General features: G+C 35.4%; 1 protein-coding gene across 3 annotated transcripts in view; it reads left to right on the forward strand.

Moving 5' to 3' along the window:
* The window catches only part of PDE1A (phosphodiesterase 1A), a 331,024-nt gene extending 309,984 nt beyond the window's left edge, over positions 1 to 21,040 (forward strand). The window contains exons 15-16 of one of the 3 annotated variants that reach the window (XM_029934296.1): positions 14,887 to 15,003; positions 18,349 to 21,040. In XM_029934296.1, coding sequence (XP_029790156.1) covers positions 14,887 to 14,960 — 74 coding nt within the window. In that variant the 3' untranslated portion in view covers positions 14,961 to 15,003; positions 18,349 to 21,040. Of the gene's footprint in view, positions 1 to 2,934; positions 3,021 to 14,886; positions 15,004 to 18,348 lie in introns of those variants that run through there. The other 2 variants (XM_029934297.1, XM_029934298.1) reach the window with 2 other exon arrangements.
* The last annotated feature ends 649 nt before the right edge of the window (positions 21,041 to 21,689 follow it).

Raw genomic sequence — 21,689 nt, forward strand, 5'->3', positions numbered from 1 at the left:
TTAAAAGTAGTAATAAATATATAGTAGACTTTGTTGTAAATTCTATATATAATTGGTTTCCACAGAATGCCTTAGTTGATTTTTACCAAAATCTATGTTTATGGTCGACTTATGATTGCAACTGACAATGTAAGTTGTTCAGATATGAACACTGATATTTTCATTTATATCAAGGGTAAGATGAAAGTATAAAAAACATATGTCAAAACTTAAAAAACATAGAAGGCATTTGTCAACTTCACTTTTTTATCAGAAATGAAAATGACTTCTTGGTCACTTGAGTGGATATTATTTTTGAATTCTGGAAAAAATTTTCTCAAATTTCTGTGCTATTTACATTGTAGCAGTTATAGACATGACACACTTTTAAATTTAATCTCTATTTTTTTCATTATCTCCAGCACTTTAGACAACAATGAAACAGTAAATCAAGCACTGATTCATAAAGTTTGATGACATTTATGGTGTAAATATTCCCACGGTGGCCAGTTTCAAACTGTCAGTATGAAATCTCTGAACATGGGAACTGGGAAAATATGTCCACATAAGAAATTTGCATTGTACAGATTTGGTAGCTATGTTGAACCTGAAGACATAGATCATGAAAAAATGAGTCAAAATAATTAGGAATTGATTTTTAAATACTTATCACCTTTACTTTAATACAATTTATTTAATTGTAAGTCTCTATAATTTTATTTTTAAGAATGACTGGGTCAAACAACCAACCTATGAAGTTCCTAAAATGCAGCAGTCAGGTCATAGGAGCCTGCACGGATTGGATGTAGCATTTTGCTGCCCATAAGGCTTTATATGATCCACATCTGCCCTCCCTCCTTCATCTTCCTGATTCAATTCTCATTTCTCTTCCTCAGTCTTACTTGCTCCAGCCCAGCTACACTAACCTCCACACTGTCCTTTTGTTTTCTTTCTTTCTTTCAACACATCAGATACATTCATGCATTAAAGGCTTTGTACCAGCAGCATGTCTTTGTTAGAAGTACTCTTCCCCCAAACACAATGTGGCTGCCTCCTCTCTACTTTCCAATCTAGCTCCAGCTGTCACTTGTCAGTGAGCCTTCTCTGGCAAACATTTCAAATTCTCCCCTTGCCCTCTGATCCCCTCTCAACTACTTTCCCATGACACATCACAGACCACTGTCTAACTCACCAATAATTGACTTAGTAGGCTTACGTTTTGTTGTCTGTCTTCCTCCATTCAGAATAAGGTTCATGAGAAAGAGGATGCTTGTGTTGATCATTGATGTTTCTTAAGCTCCTAGCAGAGTGACTATCACAAAGTAGGACCTCAAACAATTATACATTGAAAGAAAGGAAAATAGTGAGAAGGAGAGGGGGAGAGAGAGAAAGAGAGAGAGAAAGAGAGAGAAGGAAGGGAGGAAAGGAGGAAGGAAAGAGAAAAGAAGGGACAGTAGGAGAAAACCTACTATCTAGGCCAAGAAATATATTAGCATCCCTAGAAGTACCAAGTCCTTTTCTAATCATTTTTTCCCTCTTTCCCTCCCACGATCTAATCAATATTATGAATTTCATGATAATTATTTCTTTTTGTTTTGGTTTGGTTTTTGGCTGTAAACTTTGTGTAAACTTAACCACTAGATAATTTAGTTTGTCATGTTTTAAAACTTGGTGTAAATGAAATCATGTGGTACACATTCTTTAATGAGTATCTTTCTACCCAGTGACATGTTTTATCCATGATGAGTTAAATAGCTGTTATCTGTCTCACCGGGGAATTTTGGGATCTTGGTAGAAACATGAAACAGAAAACATGTATCCAAATGCTATGCAGATTTTTTTTTAAATATTAGGTACTTAAGTCTTTTAAGTAATATATTTATAGTACATATCAATTTCTTAGTCCATATCAGGTGCACAAATAACGTAACCAAATACCATTTCTAGCTGAAATCCCCATGCTACATGTTTGAAGAAAACGTAAGCTTATCATTCAGATGTTTTAGTTGAATCAGAGTAAGCCTATTCAATTTAGGATTCTTTATTTTTTTCTTCTTAGGTGGCTTCAAAGTTCCTGATGTGATTATGGGATAACTACTTTGCTTGACTTCTTTCTCTCTCATCTCCCTAGACCATACCCCCTACCATCTGCTTCTTGTTCTTTCCATCTTCTACCTCTGACACTTGACCCCTGGCTTTGGCCACGGTAGGTCACCAAAGGTTTGCCATCCCTCTTTTGCTTGATCTCTCCTTCCTTTCTCTTAATGTTTCTGAGACTTGATTGGTAAGCACCCAAACCAGCCGCATGGCAGCACTTTCCCTCCGAAAGGCCTGTATCACTCTGTGATATTTCTCTATACTTTTATCTCATGGATATCTATTAGAGTTCTGGGCCCATTTTTTTTCTTATTTGCTAGCAATCCCTATCAGTCCTTAACACTGCTTCTAACTCTTCTGCATCTGCTGCTTGGAGAAAATAAAAATAGATTGTTTTTAAACAACAAAAGCATGTTCATATTACTTTGTATTGAATTACTCTAAAGGATTTTGTTTTTAAATATTTGTTCATAAAATGTTTTAGTTGTTCCTTCCCATTATCTTTTTAATCAATCAAAACTCATCATGTAAATAAAATTATAACTTTTAAACTCCCCGGACTAAACCCAAGCATCTTTGTTAGAAAATATATGCATACTGTTTAGAGTTCAGAAGGGACAATTAATCAAAGAGATTGCCTTTTAAATCAAAGCCTTTTAAATAAAAACTAGAGCTCACTCTCATTTTCTTTCTAATCCTGGTTCAAAAATGCAATTAACACAGTTTAAATGAGATCCTACTAGTAATTTTAAGTTGTATATTTCAAATTATTAGTAAATTAAATTATGTATTATACATTTATTTTATTCCTATTTTCAGTTTAGCCTCTTTAGCTTACATTCTATATTATATTATCAGTACAGTAGAGCAAGAGTGTGCATTTGATAGAATGGAACATTTGGAAGATCAGAATTATGAAGGTTTAAGAGGTGGTACTCACCAAAGTTACTTAAGCCAAGAAGAGCCTACATAACAGTTTGAACAGTGAGTATGTGCTTATTCATTCACCCATTCAATTATTGTAATGGCAGAACTCAATAGTCTTCAACCCTAGCAGCACATTAGCATCTTCTGGGCTATTTTATTTTTTAAAAGTTCAATATATGGGGTGCCTGGTAGCTCAGTTGGTTGATCATCCAACTATTGATTTCAGCTCAGGTCATGATCCCAGGGTTGTGGGATCAAGCCCTGTGCTGGTCTTAAGATTAATATTCCTGCTCTCCCTTTGACCCTCTCCCCTGCTCACTCTCTCTGTAAAAAAGAATCTTTTTTTTTTAAGGTTTAATATGGCTTATATCCAATTTACAGAGTTAGGTCAAACTAGAACACTTTTGTGCATTTAAGTGAATGCAGAGGACATGGAGGGGGAGAACAGTAAACTTAATCAGTTCATGATCAAGACAAGCCAAGTACAGATTAGAATCTGAGCCAGGCTGTACACAGGAAACAGCAGTGTGTACTTTGATGATGATATCCCTTAAAATATGTATGTCTTGGGTCACACATCTCTTCTAGAAAGTTTGCCTTCTACTCCTGGGAAAGTCAGTGGACTTTCTCTCTACCTTAAAACCCTTGTTCTTTCTTCCTTATGGAATGTACTCCTTTGGGCCCCCTCCTCCACTTTGCTTATTAAAATCCTACCTATCTGGGTGACTCAGTTGGTTAAACGTCCAACTCTTGATTTCGGCTCAGGTCGTATCTCTCAGTTTGTGAGTTCTAGCCCTATGATAGGCTCTGCACTGACAGCATGAAGCCTGCTTGGGATTCTCTCTCTCTTTCTCTCTCTGCCTCTCTCTCATTCATGCTCTCTCTCTCTCTCTCTCAAAAATAAATAAAAGATTAAAAAAAAAATCCTACCTATCTTTCCAAACTCCATTGAATCACATTCTCCAAGAAGTCTATCACCTAGTTATGTAAGCATAGCTGTGTTATTTATACTCCAGTTGGATTATTTATCATATTCAGACCTGCATTCTCTAAATGGGAAGAGAAAAATGCATTCAAAAGGGGCCTACCAAAATCAGTGTTGGAGTAAGAGTGGGAATGGAGAGGAGCTTCAGGATGTGTTTCCCATTGCACATGCCTCAAGGGATCCCAACATTCCCCTTTGTGGGTGTGTGCCGTCTCTCCACGTGAGAACCACTGCGTAGTGTAAGATAGTGTGATTGGAATGTGTTGCACATATGAAAGCTATGAAGCCTGAGAAGAAGTTGAGAACTACTAATGAAGTCACTACAAAAATATTTATGTAGGCCTACTATGTGTAAAACAAAAGCTGGTAGGTTTTTTTGGAGAGCAGAATTCATGGGATATTCAGCTTTAGATCTCCAGTTCTGCCCAAGGCCAGACATACATTTGGTCAGTGTTGGGTAGAGGAGAATTGACTCTATTTTATAAAACTTTGATTTTAGTGGTGAGTCCTTATAAGTGAAATGATATTACCCACTATGTTGTACCATATATTTTTTGCTAGCCAAAAGATCTGGAAAGAGAAAAAAACCAACTGATAAATGGGAGAAGGGAGATCTAAATGTGGGAGTATTCCCCAAAAGTCTATTCCACAATATCTATACTTGTTATGTTTTCAGACACCCAAAAACTTGCTCTAATTTTACTTTGTGCAATATGAGTAATATGTGCAAAAATTCACAGGAATATTATAGTCTTGGAAAACTCTGGAGTAAACAATGTGACAGTAGATATTTTCAGAACAGAGAAAATGGTGATGAGGAAGAAGGGAGTAGGTTGGAATTTGAATGTTGAGCAGAGTTGATGGGGCAGAATAAGATTGAGGACGTGGGCAGGAAAGAGGGAACAGCTCTCAGAGACAGTTCTGTCTTTTAGGTTCTACTCTTATCTAGCAAGTGTAACCAGAATTTGTAACCAGAAATTTGAAGTTGCACAGTGCTCACACTAGGCAACATTCAAGACTTTGTCATATTCTCCCAGTAATTCCAAATTCCAAGCACATTGGAAGCTTTGTTGTCTTAACATAAAACCTCTGAGCAAAAGATAAATCTCTTTATTTGTCACCACTCACCTCTGTTCTGTCTCCAAAACCTTCAGTCTTATATTCTTCTTGATTCACAACCTCAACTCCTCTCTTTTTCCTCTCTAACACTAAAATCCCCTCAGTTGCACAGAACAGTTTAGCTCTGGGCTCAAATTAACCCATTCAACAAAACAGAAGCCTGACTATTGGTCTAAAATGACGTCTATAGTTCTTCACACATGCCTAGGCGTGTCTGGAATGATCATTGTTCAGTTAGAAGTTTCAACTTCATTAACATCCCTATAAAAAGTTTTATTTCCTATCACGATTAGGACATTTTTTCAAAAACTTAATCACTGTATCTGTGCGTTCCTTTGTAATAAGCAGATCATCATATGAGTTACCAATAAGAAAAAAATATTATATTTTTGCACATTTTATAACTTATTTGAAATGTGTTGAATATATAATAATTTTAGTCAAACAAGTTTATTTGAAATCATATTCTGCTAGGTAAATTCATAGATTTCTCAACAAGACACAAAAGTTTTTTCCAAAATAGGTCATTTAATATTGCTTGAAAAATTAAAGCACAAAGCTGAAAGATTTTCTCACCAGAAATAAAGGAAATATGTTTAAATGATGGGAAAGTATTAAAATTTTTTAAAAGATCAAATTTACATTATGATTAACATGACATTTTAATACATTGTGATAGATTCATTAATTAAACCTTATATATTGTTATTTGTATTTAAAATATCTTAAAGGGCAATCTTGAATATTACAATGTATATGGTAAGTGATTTTTGTAATCATGTTGGTATTAATGCTAAATAGAATGTAGATTCCTTTCCTACTAAGTACACATTTATTTGCCAGGGAATATACTGAAATCTTTTTTTAAAAATTTTTTAATGTTTATTGTTTTGAGAGAAAGAGAGAGAGAGAGAGATCTCAAAGGAGGGGCAGAGAGAGAGGGAGACACAGAATCTGAAGCAGACTCCAGGCTCTGAGCTGTTAGCACAAAGTTTGATGTAGGGCTTAAACCCATAAACCAGGAGATCATGACCTGAACTGAAGTCGGATGCTTAACCGACTGAGGCACCCAGGAGCCCCAATATACTGAGTTCTGTTATGGTCTCCATCCTGTTTAATCAGCCAAACGGCCCTATGATTTTGGTACTAACACCATTTTACTGATGTAAAAGCTGAGGTCTGTTGAGGGGCACGTAAGTTATCCAGTCTACAGGTTTGTACACATATTACATATGAATCTTTCTCATTCCTTCCACAGTTTCATATAATAACAGAAAATAGTGTCATGATAGTAGTAAATCCAGAAAGAAGTAACAAGTTTTTGTGAAAACTTACCCCAGAGACAGCATAATTTTAATCTCAACATAACTGATCCTATGAGCTTTCAAATGTGCACTTATATCCCATAGACATTTTTATTTTAAAATGTTGAAAATTATAAATTTGGGAGTGAAATTTTACCTTGTGTATTTATCTTCCCATGGATCATTTACACATTTATTACAGGAGCGTCACAAGGTAGGAGTTGTACTCTGATAAGGTATAACCTACATAAGGGCATTGGTCCCTCTAACTCTGTATTTCTTCAAAGAACTTAATTTTTTATTAGGATTATCAAAACATATCACTAGGAAAAAGATAACAGAAAAGGAAGTATAATTATATCTTTTTTTAATGTTTTAATGTTTATTTATTTTTGAGAGAGAGTCACAGAGTGTGAGTTGGGGAGGGGCAGAGAAAGAGGGAGACAGAGAATCTGAACCAGGCTCCAGGCTCCGAGCTGTCAGCACAGAGCTTGACATGGGGCTCGAACTCACGAATTGTGAGATCATTACCTGAGCCACAGTTGGACACTTAATGAACTGAGTCACTCAGGCACCCCTGTGATTATATTCTTATTTTCAGAATAAGCCGGAGATTCCATATTATTTCTTTATATAATATAGTTCTATATCCTAATACTTTTATACTATTTGTTAGTAGATAATATTAATATCCTTCAAGATAGCTTCTTATTAAATTCTGAAGGTGTCTACTCTAGTTGAAATCAACTACAATTGAGCTCCCTTAGAATCTCAACTTTTTAGGCAATAAATCAAATGATGAAAAAAATACATTGAAATAGAAAAAAAAAAAAAAGAGGACGTCTGGATGGCTCAGTCAGTTGAGTGTCCAACTTCGGCTCAGGTCATGATCTCACGGTTCACAGGTTTGAGCCCCATGTTGGGGTCTGTGCTGACAGCTTGGAACCTGGACCCTGCTTCGGATTCTTTGCTCTCTCTGCCCCTCCCCCACTCATGCTGTCTCTCTCTCTCTGTCTGTTTCTCTCTCTCTCTCTCTCTCAATAACAAATAAACATTATTTTTTTTTAAAAAAGGAAAAAAAAGAATCATTTGAATATCACTACTGAGAATGCAAAAGCCACAAAAGGTTTTAGGAACAGAAGTAAAATATATTGAAAATTAAGAAAAAATATATCAATCATATTTATCTTCATAATTTTTCCGCAATAATTCCTACAAAAATGGATAACTATAGATGCTAAGTACAATTTAATTTTCCAGCTTTTAGATAATATTGTCTTAAGGTTTTTTAAATAAGTACCCTTTTTTTCAGAAGCAAAAACCAGTTCATACAAGTTTTAAGTTTTCCTGATCAGTAAACATCGTTAAGTAAAACCTCACGCATGGTGGCAGCTCTAATTTGATGAAAAGACTTGGAGATTTCAGTCTACTTGCTGGAAATCTACCTGGCCCTGTGAGAGAAAAAGAACCTGTCTTTTGCAGATTGCACAAGTGACATCCCTAACTACATAAATAAAAGCTACAAATCCCTGGTTTGACCTAGTTCAACTGCTATGGCTATGCCAGTGTCATTATGCTTTCAAATATCTATTTACATGGCATTTTGTAGCATTTCTCTCAACTGAGATAATAGGTTGAGTGTGAATAAATTTTGTTTGAGCATCTAACCACTAATTGTGTCATTTCTGCAATAAAGCTTGTATTTTCACTTTGACGTCCCTTTTCTAAAACATCAAAAAGGTAATGTGACTTCCATAAATGACTTTATCTTTTACATTCATTCTACCATTTTCCTGAAAAAATATTTTAATAGTTCTCTGCCATTAAATAAACATGACTGATAAAAATTTTAAGGGACAGATATCCTTGAAAAATGTTTTCATTATAGTAGGAGTGAGCAGCAAGAGTAAAATGGCTTCATATACTGTTTTGGGGGGATTGGAGAATGACTTGTCCAAGATATAATTCCGTTTGTCATGTTAGCTCAGTTATTTCCCCCTGAAAAACCTGCGTTTTTTTAAAGCTGCTTTTATATACCTTCTTTACTGTGATTCCTTAACAGTCGTCTTTTTTTTTTAACATTAGAATTAAATTATTTATTTTCTAATAGGAGAGATGAGTACTACACTCTGTGTACTTCTCTTCCAGTAAGTAATCCAAAAGCTTAAAGGCACATTTTTAAGTAGTTTTGACCTTTCAAAAACATCCTTCAAATACGTTAAGAATAGGCAAAGGACAGAATCTGATTCTAAACAACGATTCTCTAATTAAAATGTAAAAGTACAACAAGTCCCATAAATCTTAAATATTATGTACAAATTACTGGCCTCCCCTTTCTGTTATCTCTGTTACTCAACAGAAACTACTGACCCCCAACCCAGCAGAAAAAGAAGGCAAAGTCTACACTGGGTAATGGTTAATTGTAGTTGACTAGTGGGAACACCCCAATAATTAGTTAGCTGAGACTGTCCTGGTGTCTAATATTAAAGAACACATTTTCACAAAGACATTTTTTTATTCTTATTCTCTGTCTCTGTCTTTAGAAAAAAAAGGCTATCATTTACCATGAGATTTAATTTCAAAGATAAGGCATAAACTCATACTAAGGAAACAGAGAAACATAGCAGCTATTAAACAAATTATACCCAGGAAGGCTGCATAGTGGATAGTTTGGATCTAGAACTCTGGGCTTAGACTATCTTTTCAATCCTGGTCCCATCACTTACTTGGTTTGTAACCTTGAGCAAGTTACTTAATCTCTCTGTTTCAGTTTGCCGACTTTTAAAGTGAGAATCAGAAAAAATATGTCTATCATAAAAACTATTGTGAAGATTAGATGAGTCAATACATATAAAGTACTTAGAATTTAGTCTTTTCTACAGTAATTGTTACTAACTTTCCTGAACTCACATATGTGTCTTCAAAGTACATGGAGATCTTATAGAAGGCTTCCTTGAAGAAGTACATTATGGAAAAACACCATCAATCATAACAGTTTTGATATGAGATGAAGTTTAACTCATGAGAAAACATATAATTGTTCAATTCCATCACTCAAGTGGGTTGAGGGGCACCTGGCCCACTCAGTAAGTAAAGCATGCAACCCTTGATCTCAGGGTTATGAGTTTAAGTCCCACAGTGGGTATACAGATTACTTAAAATATTTTTTAAATAATTAAGCATGTTGGTGTATGGTTAATTGATCTTGACTCTTCTATTACCTCTCTATTCTTTTTTAAAATTTTTAAAATATTTTTGAGAGCGAGCAAGAGAGAGAGCAAACATGAGTGGGGGAGGGGGAAAGAGAGGGAAACACCGAATCTGAAGCAGGCTCCAGGCTCTGAGCTGTCAGCACAGAGCTCTACATGGGGCTCAAATTCATGAGCCATTGGATCAAGATCTGACCCAAAGTCAGACACTTAATTGGCTGAGCCACCTAGGCCCCTCTCACCTTTCCATTCTTAATTAAGCCATCAAAATTATCTATAGGGTATCTCTCCAAAGTATCTCTCAAATCCAACCAGTTTTCTGCAGGAGTGAGTGAAAGAATGGAAGTAGCTTATTCTGAATGGTGGATATAGTGACCCAACCTTTATCTTTGTTGATGATTCTGCCACTTACAAGTTACTTGCCTTTATTTTTTTCTTGGCATATAATGTCTTAAGAAAAAAAATTTTTTGAGTACTGTTCAAACCTAAAGACTAAAAAAAAAATATTTTAGCTAACCCAACAAACTTAGTTTATGGCAATTCACTTCTTTCCCCAAAGAATGTATTGACATCTTAATTTCTACCCCTTAAACTATGCCTAAGTTTAGATCAGTTAGAGTCCAAACTCTTCAGTTTTGAGTTTACTCCTTCTGGGACTCTTGTTCATGCTTTAGCTAATATAATATTCCCTTGTTAACTATGGAATCTAGGGATTTCTTAGAAATCATGCAAAAAAAAAAAGATTTATAGCTGAAATTTTTGACCTTTTCCCCATATATTTAATTTCCATGAAGAAATTTTTAAAAATAAAGAAAACTAAAAATAATCCAAGAGATCTCTTCAGCTAAAGTTTAAAATATAAGCTTTCAAGAAGAAATGGTGAAAGTCTTCAAGAAGAATCTGATGTTCAAACCTCATTTCCATAACCTTTTCAAAACCCAACCTAGACCCATTCTTTAGCAAGACAACTGGTAATGAGAAGGTTGGAAGTGTTGACTAATTTTTATTTGTATCAAGAAACTTTTGTGAAAGTAAAGAATTCAGCAAGATAAACTCATCACTGTGGACATGGGATTTGTTCAGAACCATCCTATGTTCCCATATCACCCTTCCATCTTGGGCTAGGCTTCTATAACATATGCTGAGCAAGTCTGCTGATTGGTAAGAAATATAAATGTCATCAAATAAAAGGAATTCAACAAAAATAAGATTATAGTTTTGGTGTTAGTAATGTAGAAATGATGGATGATTTACTTAATGATTTATTTAAAATAAATTCACCTCCATCATAAGAGTAATCCTGTTATATGAATCATTATAGATTAGAGATCATACTACTCCCCACAATTCTGGGTGAATGTTGTGGATCAATAAAGTGCTATGTAACTAATTGCTTAAAGTGCTTTTATTTTAAAGCATGGATTTACAATTTATAAGCGTACTTTAATAGGAACAACTTGCATTATGACCAAGAGAAGCAATTTATTCCACTACTACTTAAAAAATAGTGTAAGTAGATGATACACTCTTCACACATCCCTTCTAATAGCCTCTCATCATAGCCAGCCTAAGTTAGATAGGAGCATGTACCTAGGAGAAAGAAAAAAGGAGCAAGGAAGGCATTTTTAAAGAACACTAGCCTTTCTAATCCCTGGTTAAAGGATAGCTGAATATGTGAGATTGATTTCTATTTTGGCTGATTTTTGAACTTCAATTAAGATACCTACCAACTAAGCCCTCTAAGATTCATGACTTAAAGCTAAATAAGATGGAGGAAAAATTACTTGTTTGGGGTTTTGGTATCCCCAATTCAACCAGTGTACAAATTTCTGAAATAATATTTATAGTCTATTATCAGGGATATTTAAAGATTCCTAGAATTTTGGAATATGCATCCACCAATATTTGCCAAATATGCTTTCTGTAGCAGGTTCCTACTTGCTGATAATTACTTATTCAGCTTGATGCAGATTTAAGTGGTTTTTATCTCTATGGGAAAAGTGAACAGTCAAAAGACATACACTCTCCCGACTCTTCCTTCCATATATGGAAACTCATACAAAAACAGTCTTTTCTCTGCTAAAGAATTGGATCATAAACACCAAAAATTAGGAAAATGTGTGATGTTTGCAGTTAGAAACAATTCATTGCTCTTGGTGTGGATGAATATGCAAAGAAAATGGTGCAATTCGAGATCCTTAACATCTACAGTAGATGGTTGGCTATAGTGCTGCAGGGTGGAGAGTCAGAAATCATCAAGACAAAAATGATACCAAGGCTTTCACCAATTTATAACTTTTGGTTTTTTAAGCATAGCTACTTCAGTTACTTATTTATGCTGAATTTTAAATCGAATAGTTTCTCATCGCCCCTGGAGTCACAAATCTCTCTTATTTCTCCCCCATGGTATCAGCAAGAAAACATTTGATTCCTTCTTGCAGCCCTTTGCTTTGAAATTCCCCTGAATATAGGATTTGGTATCTGAGTCCTTCTTAGCCTGTCTCCTACTGTAGGTTTTACTACAAAGAGTGGCTATAAAAAGAGTTTTATTTTTTAGAAAGTGCTTCTGACAATTCTTACTATCAAACTACTTATCTCTGAAGAACTGAATTTTGAATCCTAATAGCTTGTCAGAGGAGGAAGATGAAAAATGTCATGTTTCACTTCTCAGCTTGAACCTTTGTCATTGTATGTCTCTGGGCAACAAGGAATGCTTTCACTCCAAATCCAATAGAAACTTGCCCCTTTGGGTCTGGGAGTTAGCACTGTGCAACCAAACCCTTCGGTTTAGAAGTGAAGTACATGACTCTGGGATTGAATGCCTAGCTCTGCTCCTTAGCTGAATTATGACCTTGGGTAATAAAAATTGTTGGGAAGATTAAATGTTAAAATGTATGAAGCATTTAGCATGGTACTCAGCACAGAGTAAATACACCCTAAATGTTGACTACTCTTTTTGCTGTTGCTGTTAATAATTATTATTATCAATAATAATTATTACTATCAATAATATTAATAATAATAATATTATCAATAATAATAATAATAAAATTTGTCATTCTTACTCATCAATTTATATCTTTCTTACATCGATAACATATGATTTAATAAACAAATACATAACAACACATTCATGTTAGAATGTGTTGCTAATTTTATTTACAAAATTTTAAATTGTAATTGCTGTATTGCTACCATTTGGTGATTTTGTTCCTTATCCACTCTTTTGTTACTTGTAAGTTCCTTTTCCTTAGTGTTTTTGCCCATTTAAAGTTTCTCTCAAAATTTTTAGAACCAGAGAATTACTTATATTCCTTTTAATTTAGCTTATTTCCTTCATTCTGTTCTGTTCTAATTTAGTCCTAAGTAACAGAATATTAAATCAGAAGTTTAAGCCATAAGTCCAAGATGTCAGAAATAAATCCTGTGAGATAGGAATTTCAAAGAAGATTCAAAGCCAGTTATAGGATGCTTATGATCCTTACCCAACTGAAACAAATGAAAGGGTCAGGTTGTTAATGATTGAAAAAGTGTTTGCGAGGAGAATTTCTTTAACGAGCTATTTGCTATTGGGAGAGGTGTGCTTCCCTCTACCTCAATTCAAGAGAGCTGCACCAGGACCCTTGGGGAATATTGGGAATGGGGCATGAAATCTAAAAAATTAGCTGGTGACAGATGAGCCAAATGAGAGGAGAACATGGAGGTTTCAGTCTTTTCTCAAGTAATTTATGGAAACTGCTGCTTCATGGGCGCTTTATGTAACACATATTTGGAAGGATGAGAGGACGTTAGCAGACAGAAGCTGAAGACGCAACAATAAATTTCCGGAGGGCTGTGAACTTTGTAAATAACCAGAGTTTCATGTGCCCATAGCAAGGTGGTGAGATGTCTCCAGCCATCATCCCTGGCAAGGAGTCCCTGAAGAGCCCATGAATGTGCTCATAGAATTAGTTTTCAACACTTGCTAGATCTAGTGAGTGTGGAGCCATTCTACAGTGGTGCTGGCCAAGGAGGAGCTTGGCCTTTCCTCTCAGCCCCTTCTCTCCCTTGCTCCAGCTCAGGAGTCAAGGTGGCCAGTTGGGGGAGAGTGAATCAGAAAGAGATATCAACCATGCTCCCCCCCTCCCCCAAATACACACCATTTCTGGACTCTGCCCTAAGCTCAAGGTTGGAAAGGAATCTTATCTTTGTTTGATCTTTGTTTTAAGACTGATGTGCAATATAGGAGATAAGACTTTTTAATGTTGGAGTTGAGACTTGGGCAACTTCATGTGATCACACAATGTTTATATTATGCAAGGATGATTGCAAAAGTCATAATATTAACTGAAAATTTCATCCTGGGACAGAAGATAACTTTCCCTTTTTGAATATGCTTTAAAAGAAAGCAGGAGACAAATATTTTTGCTTTGTGAAAACATCCTGTAAATCTTTTATGCTCGTTAATTTTATAATCTCAATAAAAAATTGAGATGACACAGTCTTACAATATATGTAAAAGAATTATCTCAAAGACAACTGGTGTGATGCCTAAGTGTCAGTGTATTTTTGATCTAAGTTCAAATAGAATATGCTGTCATATATGACTATTTCCTGAATATCAAGGTATTTTGAGTAATTGGCTCAAAATTAACTTCTGCTAATTTTATTTATTTTTTGTATAATAAGACTTTTATGTGTACAGTCTGCTTTATATTTTTATTTTTGATAGATTCTAGTCAGCCTCTCCAGAAATGTTGGTATATTGTCCATGTTAGTTTTTTTTCTTCAAGGTATATATAAATGATGAGTGATTCTGAGATTATAAACTCTGTTAGTTTGTTTTGGCAGATTATATCTTATCTGAAAAATTACCATTCTCTACTAGTCATTTTTTCAAATTCATAGCAACTAAGCAATGTATGGTAAAGGACACTGGTTAGTAGAGGGGTTGTTTAAAACATGTTTTGATTTAAAAATATCAAGAAAAAAATGCAAAATGTTTATGTTTGCCTCAATAGATGTTTAAGCATGTCTCATGAGTTTCAGTTCTGCATTACCGGATTAAACTACAACTTCATAACATTGTGTAACTACTAGAACATAATTTGTTGTACTCCTTAAATTGAAAGTCTGAGAAGAATGTGTGGTAACTTTGGAGAAATGTGCCACAAAATCGGTTGCAAAATAGAGTCTTCAACATTTACTCTTTGCTTCAGATGCCTATTTACAATATTTTTTCCACAGGCTTATTTTGTTTTTGTTTATCTGTTTGCTTGTGTTTTAGGTGAACCTGATCCGCATAAGAGCTCAGAAGATCTAGTAAATGCTGAAGAAAAACATGCTGGTACACGCTCATAGGTTTGAAATACATTAAAAGCTTCTGTCATTTTAAACATGAGAGGTAATTTTATTTTTTAGACAAGATATCTAATTTTTGAAATGAATGAGTTGTAGATTCCGTTAAAGGCAACATTATCTTATTTCAATGCCCTCCTGGAATCTTCTAAAAAAAATCTCTCCTATTTTCTGAAGCAAAATCTTAAATATTTACTTTTTCAAAGAACTTAATTTGTTCATCAATAAAAATTATACTTAGTGAGACATTTTAATCCTTCAAAACAATAATCTATAGGCTGTGGAGAGGTTTAATCCTGATTTCTCTTCCTACTTCATGTAGGACACATGAATGTTTACACTGGGTGATAATAACAAAGCAAGTACATATTATGAGACAAACATCAATATTTGCTAAAATCTACAGACATGTGTTTGCATCAGTGTTGTTGTTGTTTAAATTCAGCGTCCAGGGTCTGCTTTTGATCTAACAAAGTATAGATTGAAGTATAACTCTGGGAATGATGGCTTGGAAATCTGAATTTTTAATAATCTGTTGGTAATTTTGTATACTATAGTAGAGAACCATTGTCTTGGGCCTAAGTGCTAGCTGTTAGAAGGGAAGGAAGTGCATTGATAGTGGAGATGTTTTAGTGTCTCCTTTAAAAAGTAAGAAAGAACCCTCACATGGTATAATGAGTTCTGTTCGTAAGGGTGATGGCCGCATGAGAGAAAATGCTAAGGGTGCTATATACCAAGTCATTGAAATGTTGTCAGTGGCTCCTCACATATTGCTTTAGATATGAAAGAGTTAAATTGTGATTAGATTTTAAGATCATTTATTACTCAGTATTCTCGAGTTGGTTGTAAGACTGTCTTCTCTTGATAACAGTTTCCTTAATATCAGCTATCAAGGGTCAGGCACTGTGGTGAAGATCTTACATATATTATGTCACTTAGTTCTCTTAATTTCAGAATTGGTGGTTGTGATTCCTATTTTACATAGGAAGATTTGGGTAGAAATCAAGTCCATAAAGTGGCTGTTCAGCAACTAAAACCCATGTTTGTATACATTTAACAATTTTAACATATTGTCTCATATTAGCTATGGCAAGTTCTTTTCGTCCCTCCATCCAGACTATAAATTTATTACCTTTAGAGCTCACAGCTACTTCAGAAGAGTCCTTAAGTTCCGATGATATACAATGCCCCTAAAAGTATATTTTAGGAAAAACTAAATTCAGTGGGGTATTTATAGATGTTTTAAGTACAAAAAAGTAGTTTTGTCAAATAAATACTATTAGAAAACTGAATTAAACAAAATTAAGCAAGGGTCTTCTTTCCTACTAGATGATCAGTGCACACTAAGAAGCTTCAAAAGAAAAAAAATTTCAAAATCATTTCATATGCATTTATGATATGAAACTGGAATATTTATGAACATTTTCCAAAAATCATGTGTAGGAAACACAGATCACCAGTACATTTGTAAAGCTATTTAAGCTATGAAGATGTGTAAGGCAAAAAAATATTATCTATACAATTCTGGCACCTTATCAGTGAAAGACTTCAGTGGGATTCAATTGGCAGTTAATGAAATCTCTTTTTTTTTCAACTAAAAAGTCCCCAAAGCTGGAAAGATGAGACTCATCAAGCTAAACAGTGGTATTTAAACTCAGGCAAGCTGTTAGACATTTTTTTTTCTATCAGCACTATCTATCCTATAGTTTTCATCTCAATTGGAGAAAGCTCTGCCTTTAGTGCACAATCTTCCAGACATGATGGCCTTCAATAGGTGAAATCTATATGCTTTCAAGAAATAGGCAGGTCTCTTATATAAGAGTAAAATACCAACAGGAGTGGTGACAACTTGTAACTATGACTCGGGCCCACTGTCGGGAAATTAAGAGCAGTGGCCAACCTTGGAAACTTCTAGAAAGGGCACAGAAAACCTTACCTAAATGCTGCAGCTAGCCAGTCTTTCTTTGCATCCAGCATATTTTCACCATGCACAATTAGGGAACAGTGTTTCCATTGGTTAAGGGGTTTTATTATGTAAAATCCTCCCAAATATAATGTTGACTTCAAAATTTTTGAAACACTACATAGACCAAAATAAATATGTGTTGAAGTTCAGATTTTGCCTACAGGCTCCTAGTATGCATATCAACCTCACTTTCTTTGTGATCTATAGCTACACTTTGACTGGCAGGCATCATGGAAAATATAGATCTTATGGAATCGCGGCTGTATCTCTAAGAGTCATTGCCTGCTGGAGTCTCAGAGCTGGGCCCCAGTATGAGACACTGTCCCCAGAACCACTGCTGTCTAATTCACCATGCACCATGATGACACCTCATAAATCAACGCGCCACACTACACTAGGGCAAGGACTCAGCCTTTGAAATCTACTTGCCACACTGTTGTATAACTTCATCACTATTTCTAAGATATTTCTATCCACAAAATTATTTTGTTTTGCGTACTTTTTGAAAATGATATTGTTAACTAGAGTGAATGAGATTGGAATTGGATGTACAATGCATTGATGCTTTATTATTTCCACAGATTTTAAAAGGTGCTGGCATATAATTTACTATATTGTCTTCCTTGAAGGATATGTCAGAAGTTTCTGGCACTTCAAGAGCAAACCACTATCAGATTTGGTACTCACTGGGAGGGAAGTGTTCCCTCTCCCTACCAAGGCTTACTCTTTAATGTTGAGTGTACTGTCCAAGCAGGGGTCAAAACCTAGTAGGTTGTGGTCCAGGTTTAGTTTGTGCATTTCCATTGTTTAACTTCCACACTGATTTAAAATACCTCTTTTATTTATTTTTTTTTACATTTATTTATTTTTGAAAGACAGAGCATGAACAGGGGAGGGGCAGGGAGAGAAAGAGACACAGAATCTGAAGCAGGCTCCGAGCTCTCAGCTAGTAGTCTGCACAGAGCCTGACATGGGGCTCGAACCCACAAACCATGAAATCATGACCTGAGCCAAAGTCGGCCACTCAGCTGACTGAGCCACCCAGGCACCCCTAAAATATCCTTTTGAATATCTTTAAACAGGACTTATGCTCATTAGTTCACCAGAGTCCGTGTGACTCTACTGGTTTTACACTCACACAGGCCCACTTACGTCATTTATACTGCCTTCCAGGCTTGTATAGCTACTTGCACTTGTGACTTCTGACCCAAAGAATCCAAATTTTTGCTGGAGCTAAAGAATTAAAACACATACACACAAGAAATAACAGGAATACCATTGGGTGTAAAACCAGTATCTATTATATACTGATAAATCCTTACTTCTTACACGGTATATAAAGTCCAATGTGATATTACCACACAGTAATTGATGCATGTATATGACTAAAACATGATTTTCATTTTCATTTGGATTTTATTTCAGGATAATGAGAACAGGATAAAAACATCCTAAATCCTCAGCTTTCCACAAAGCTATGTTCTCCTTTTTCAGCACACACCTGGATCAGGCCATTTTAATGGACTCCTATATAAGAAACTAACAAGAAGAACATAAATTCTGAGCTAGTAACTCTGGCCAAACATATTCAAAGTTGCCATTTTTCTTGGCCAGTGCTTCTGCCATTGTCTTTCCTCCAAAAGACAAGCTTGGAGGAAATGTTTTGATTGTTTTCGTCCAGCTTTTTCAATCAAGCCAGAGAAATTTTTAAGACAAAAGTTAGATAGTTTAAATTGTCATCACTTTGAATGAGTAATAGTATGGTGACTATGTGATAACACATGCAAAAGATGAGGCCTTTTTAAAATTTACTTCCTTGTGTTGTTTTATGCAGAGTTCTGTAACTACAAATATTTCAAGGTTTTAAGTAAAAGGAAAGCAAAACAAAATTATGGGAAAAAATTTTTTGCAGCCCTGAAGAACAGGCTATTTAGATTCCTTTAAATACACGGGAGCAGCATGAAAGGAAGGACTGTTCAGAAGCTGTGGCTGAAGTCCTGTGACGACACCGGAGCTTTACCCTGGTCCCACCACCTGAGGACCACTTCGTTGTAACTGTCAGGCTGGGAAACTGCATTGAATCCTGTCCCTGGAAGCAGCGGACCAACTTTCTTCCATCCCTTTGGTTTCAAAGTATGAATACATCACCCGCATGGGTGTCCTCACAATGCAAGTCACACGTTACCTACAGTCCCAGATAACAAGAACCTTCAGCCATTGTTGGAGACAGACGTTAGTGCTCAGAATGGAATTTGTCTTCTGGTGTGTTGATCCCATTAGAACACAACAAAATATATTATAGGCCAAGGGATAAGTGACAAGTGTGTGTGTGTCTGTACTTAAAAATATCTATGAAAATGGAAGGTCACACTCTTCTGTACAGATAATATTATTTGGTGTGACTTTATAATCTTCCTACACAGAAATGAACTGCACTCTTGGAGAGACTGCCTCCTTGTCATGTTTTGCCTGAGCATGTGCAGAGCCCTTCCTTTGCTCCAAACTGAAGAACTACTTTTATTTGTATTAGCTGACAAGAAAGGTCAAGCACAATTAGGTGTTGTAACTTTTCACTGTGCAAACACTTCAGTGATTTTGAGATGAATCTTCCTTTGTGAAAGGTAGAGACTAGATGGAAAAAATCAAGAGTAGCCATCAATTAAAGAATAAAGCGAAGGAGGGTCCATCCATCTTATGAGTTTTCTTTTGCACCTGCTTTTTTCCTGGGTTCCACAATGCTAAGCAATATTTTAGAAATTGATAGAACCAGAAGCTTTTAAGGCTGAGTCGTGGGATTTTATAACCCACAACTTAGATCTCCTTTAATGTGTAAGCCATATTCTATATGCATATTAGGTATGCATTATTCTAATTTAAGATATATTTGTGCATAGACTATGTATAAAGTGCTTTTAAATGTTCTGTGAATAAGGCCCTTAATTTTTGTTTCACCTGAATCCTGTGTAGAACTGAGCTAAATAACTGAATTGTATCATAGACATTATAATGCAATTGGTATTTTAAATGTAAGCAGTATGAATTTATCTATGATGATGTGTTGGGGAAGAATTTATAGATATGTACATCATGGTGACTTTTTGTCTTTTAAAAATGGACTTTTTATTTCTATTTATGAAGACATTATAACTACTGCTTTCAATGTCTTTTTAAAAGTAGCTATTTACCAGCTAGAAAATACTCTGCATTTAAAATAGAATCTGACTATCTGGGAAGTGTGATTACTTTTGTTCTTATTTGAGCCAGTTGTCTTCCAGAAAACTACAGAATCTCTCCAGGAAGAAGTAAATTGAAACACTGCTTCTCAATTGTCATAGGAAACTTGTCTGCTTTGTTCTCATTGATACTTTAAGATCTATAGACTTTGTTACTAAAAAAAAAAGAGATAGAGAAATATAATGAATTCATCAGTTTCTGTATATGGGCTTTCACCTAATTTTCCAGATTATTTAACTTATAAAGCACTGTGACAATTTACAGAGGAAGTGAAGAAAACAGGCTCTACTTCTTCAGGAGAATTGTCAGGCTTTGATACGCTTTTTCCTTTTCTAATCTACCTTCCTTTCTCCATTCCCTACTTCCCCTCCCCTTTTCACTTCCCTTGTTCTTTCTTTCCTTCCTTCCCTCTCAGATGGCTACTGACTGGTGCTGACTGGCGGGAGTGGGCGTGGTTACCTTACCCAGCCCTCTGCCAACACCAGTGTTGGTCTTTGCTGAAGACAAGGTCGATGAGTCAGGCCGCTGCATCTCAGTTGTCCTACTTTGCATTATTATCCTCAGCTCCACCACGTATATCCAACAATTTCTTAGGCCTTTTTATTCAGCCAGTAGCTCTTTTATTTAATTTTTAACTTGACAAGCTACAATTCTTGTGTTTTTATTCTGCTATAGTTCTCTGTATCTCCTATTACATATGATTGTTAAATAAATCATACTTGTTGGGAAAATATTGCGAAACACTTGGTGTCTGATATAATTCAATTTGGTGGGACATTGAAAAGTTGGAGAAATCAGGAATACCAGATAGATGTGACTTTTGATATGAGTTCTGTCAGAAAATGATTTTTGCTCTATTAAATAAATATTCATTGAACATTTATTAGTGCAGCTATTATTTGCAAACTCCTGGCTAGATGCATGCTGCATATAGGAATCCGGAAACCTGAATCTTTTCTTTATAAACTTCATATCTTATAGAAGAGATAATTTATACACATAAATACCCAAAATGCCACATATAAAAGTAACCAGGTGCAAGAAAAATGCACCTGTGGATAATAAGAAGGGTAAAAATTGTCTACATCTTCAGGGCTTCTAAGAAGACTTGGAATAGCTTGCACATGAGTTGATACTCAAAAAATAATAGCAAAGCTCATGTTCATTGCCTATTCTCTTTGTGCAGCCTCTGTGTAAACACTTAACACATATTATCTCTAATCCTCAATAATCCAGCAAAGTGGGTATTGACATGAGTGAAGAAACCAAGTCTCAGAGAAACTGCCTCATGTAAGGCCATGCAGGTCCCAAGTGGTGGACTCCAGACTGTATTTGCTTCTAGGTCTCTCTGGCACCAAAGACGCCTTTTTCTTTCTACTACATCTATGTGGGGCAGAGCAGAAGCACAGTGAAAAGGAAAGCTGTGTGAAGAAGAACCATGTGGATAAGGTAATAGCTGAGAATCATCAAGAAGCAAAGAGCCTTGAATTAAGGTGAAGACCTAGAGAGTGTCAACTAAATGAATTAAGAGT

Source organism: Suricata suricatta, chromosome 3, assembly GCF_006229205.1.
Source record: "Suricata suricatta isolate VVHF042 chromosome 3, meerkat_22Aug2017_6uvM2_HiC, whole genome shotgun sequence".
In the NCBI taxonomy this organism is placed as follows: domain Eukaryota; kingdom Metazoa; phylum Chordata; class Mammalia; order Carnivora; family Herpestidae; genus Suricata; species Suricata suricatta.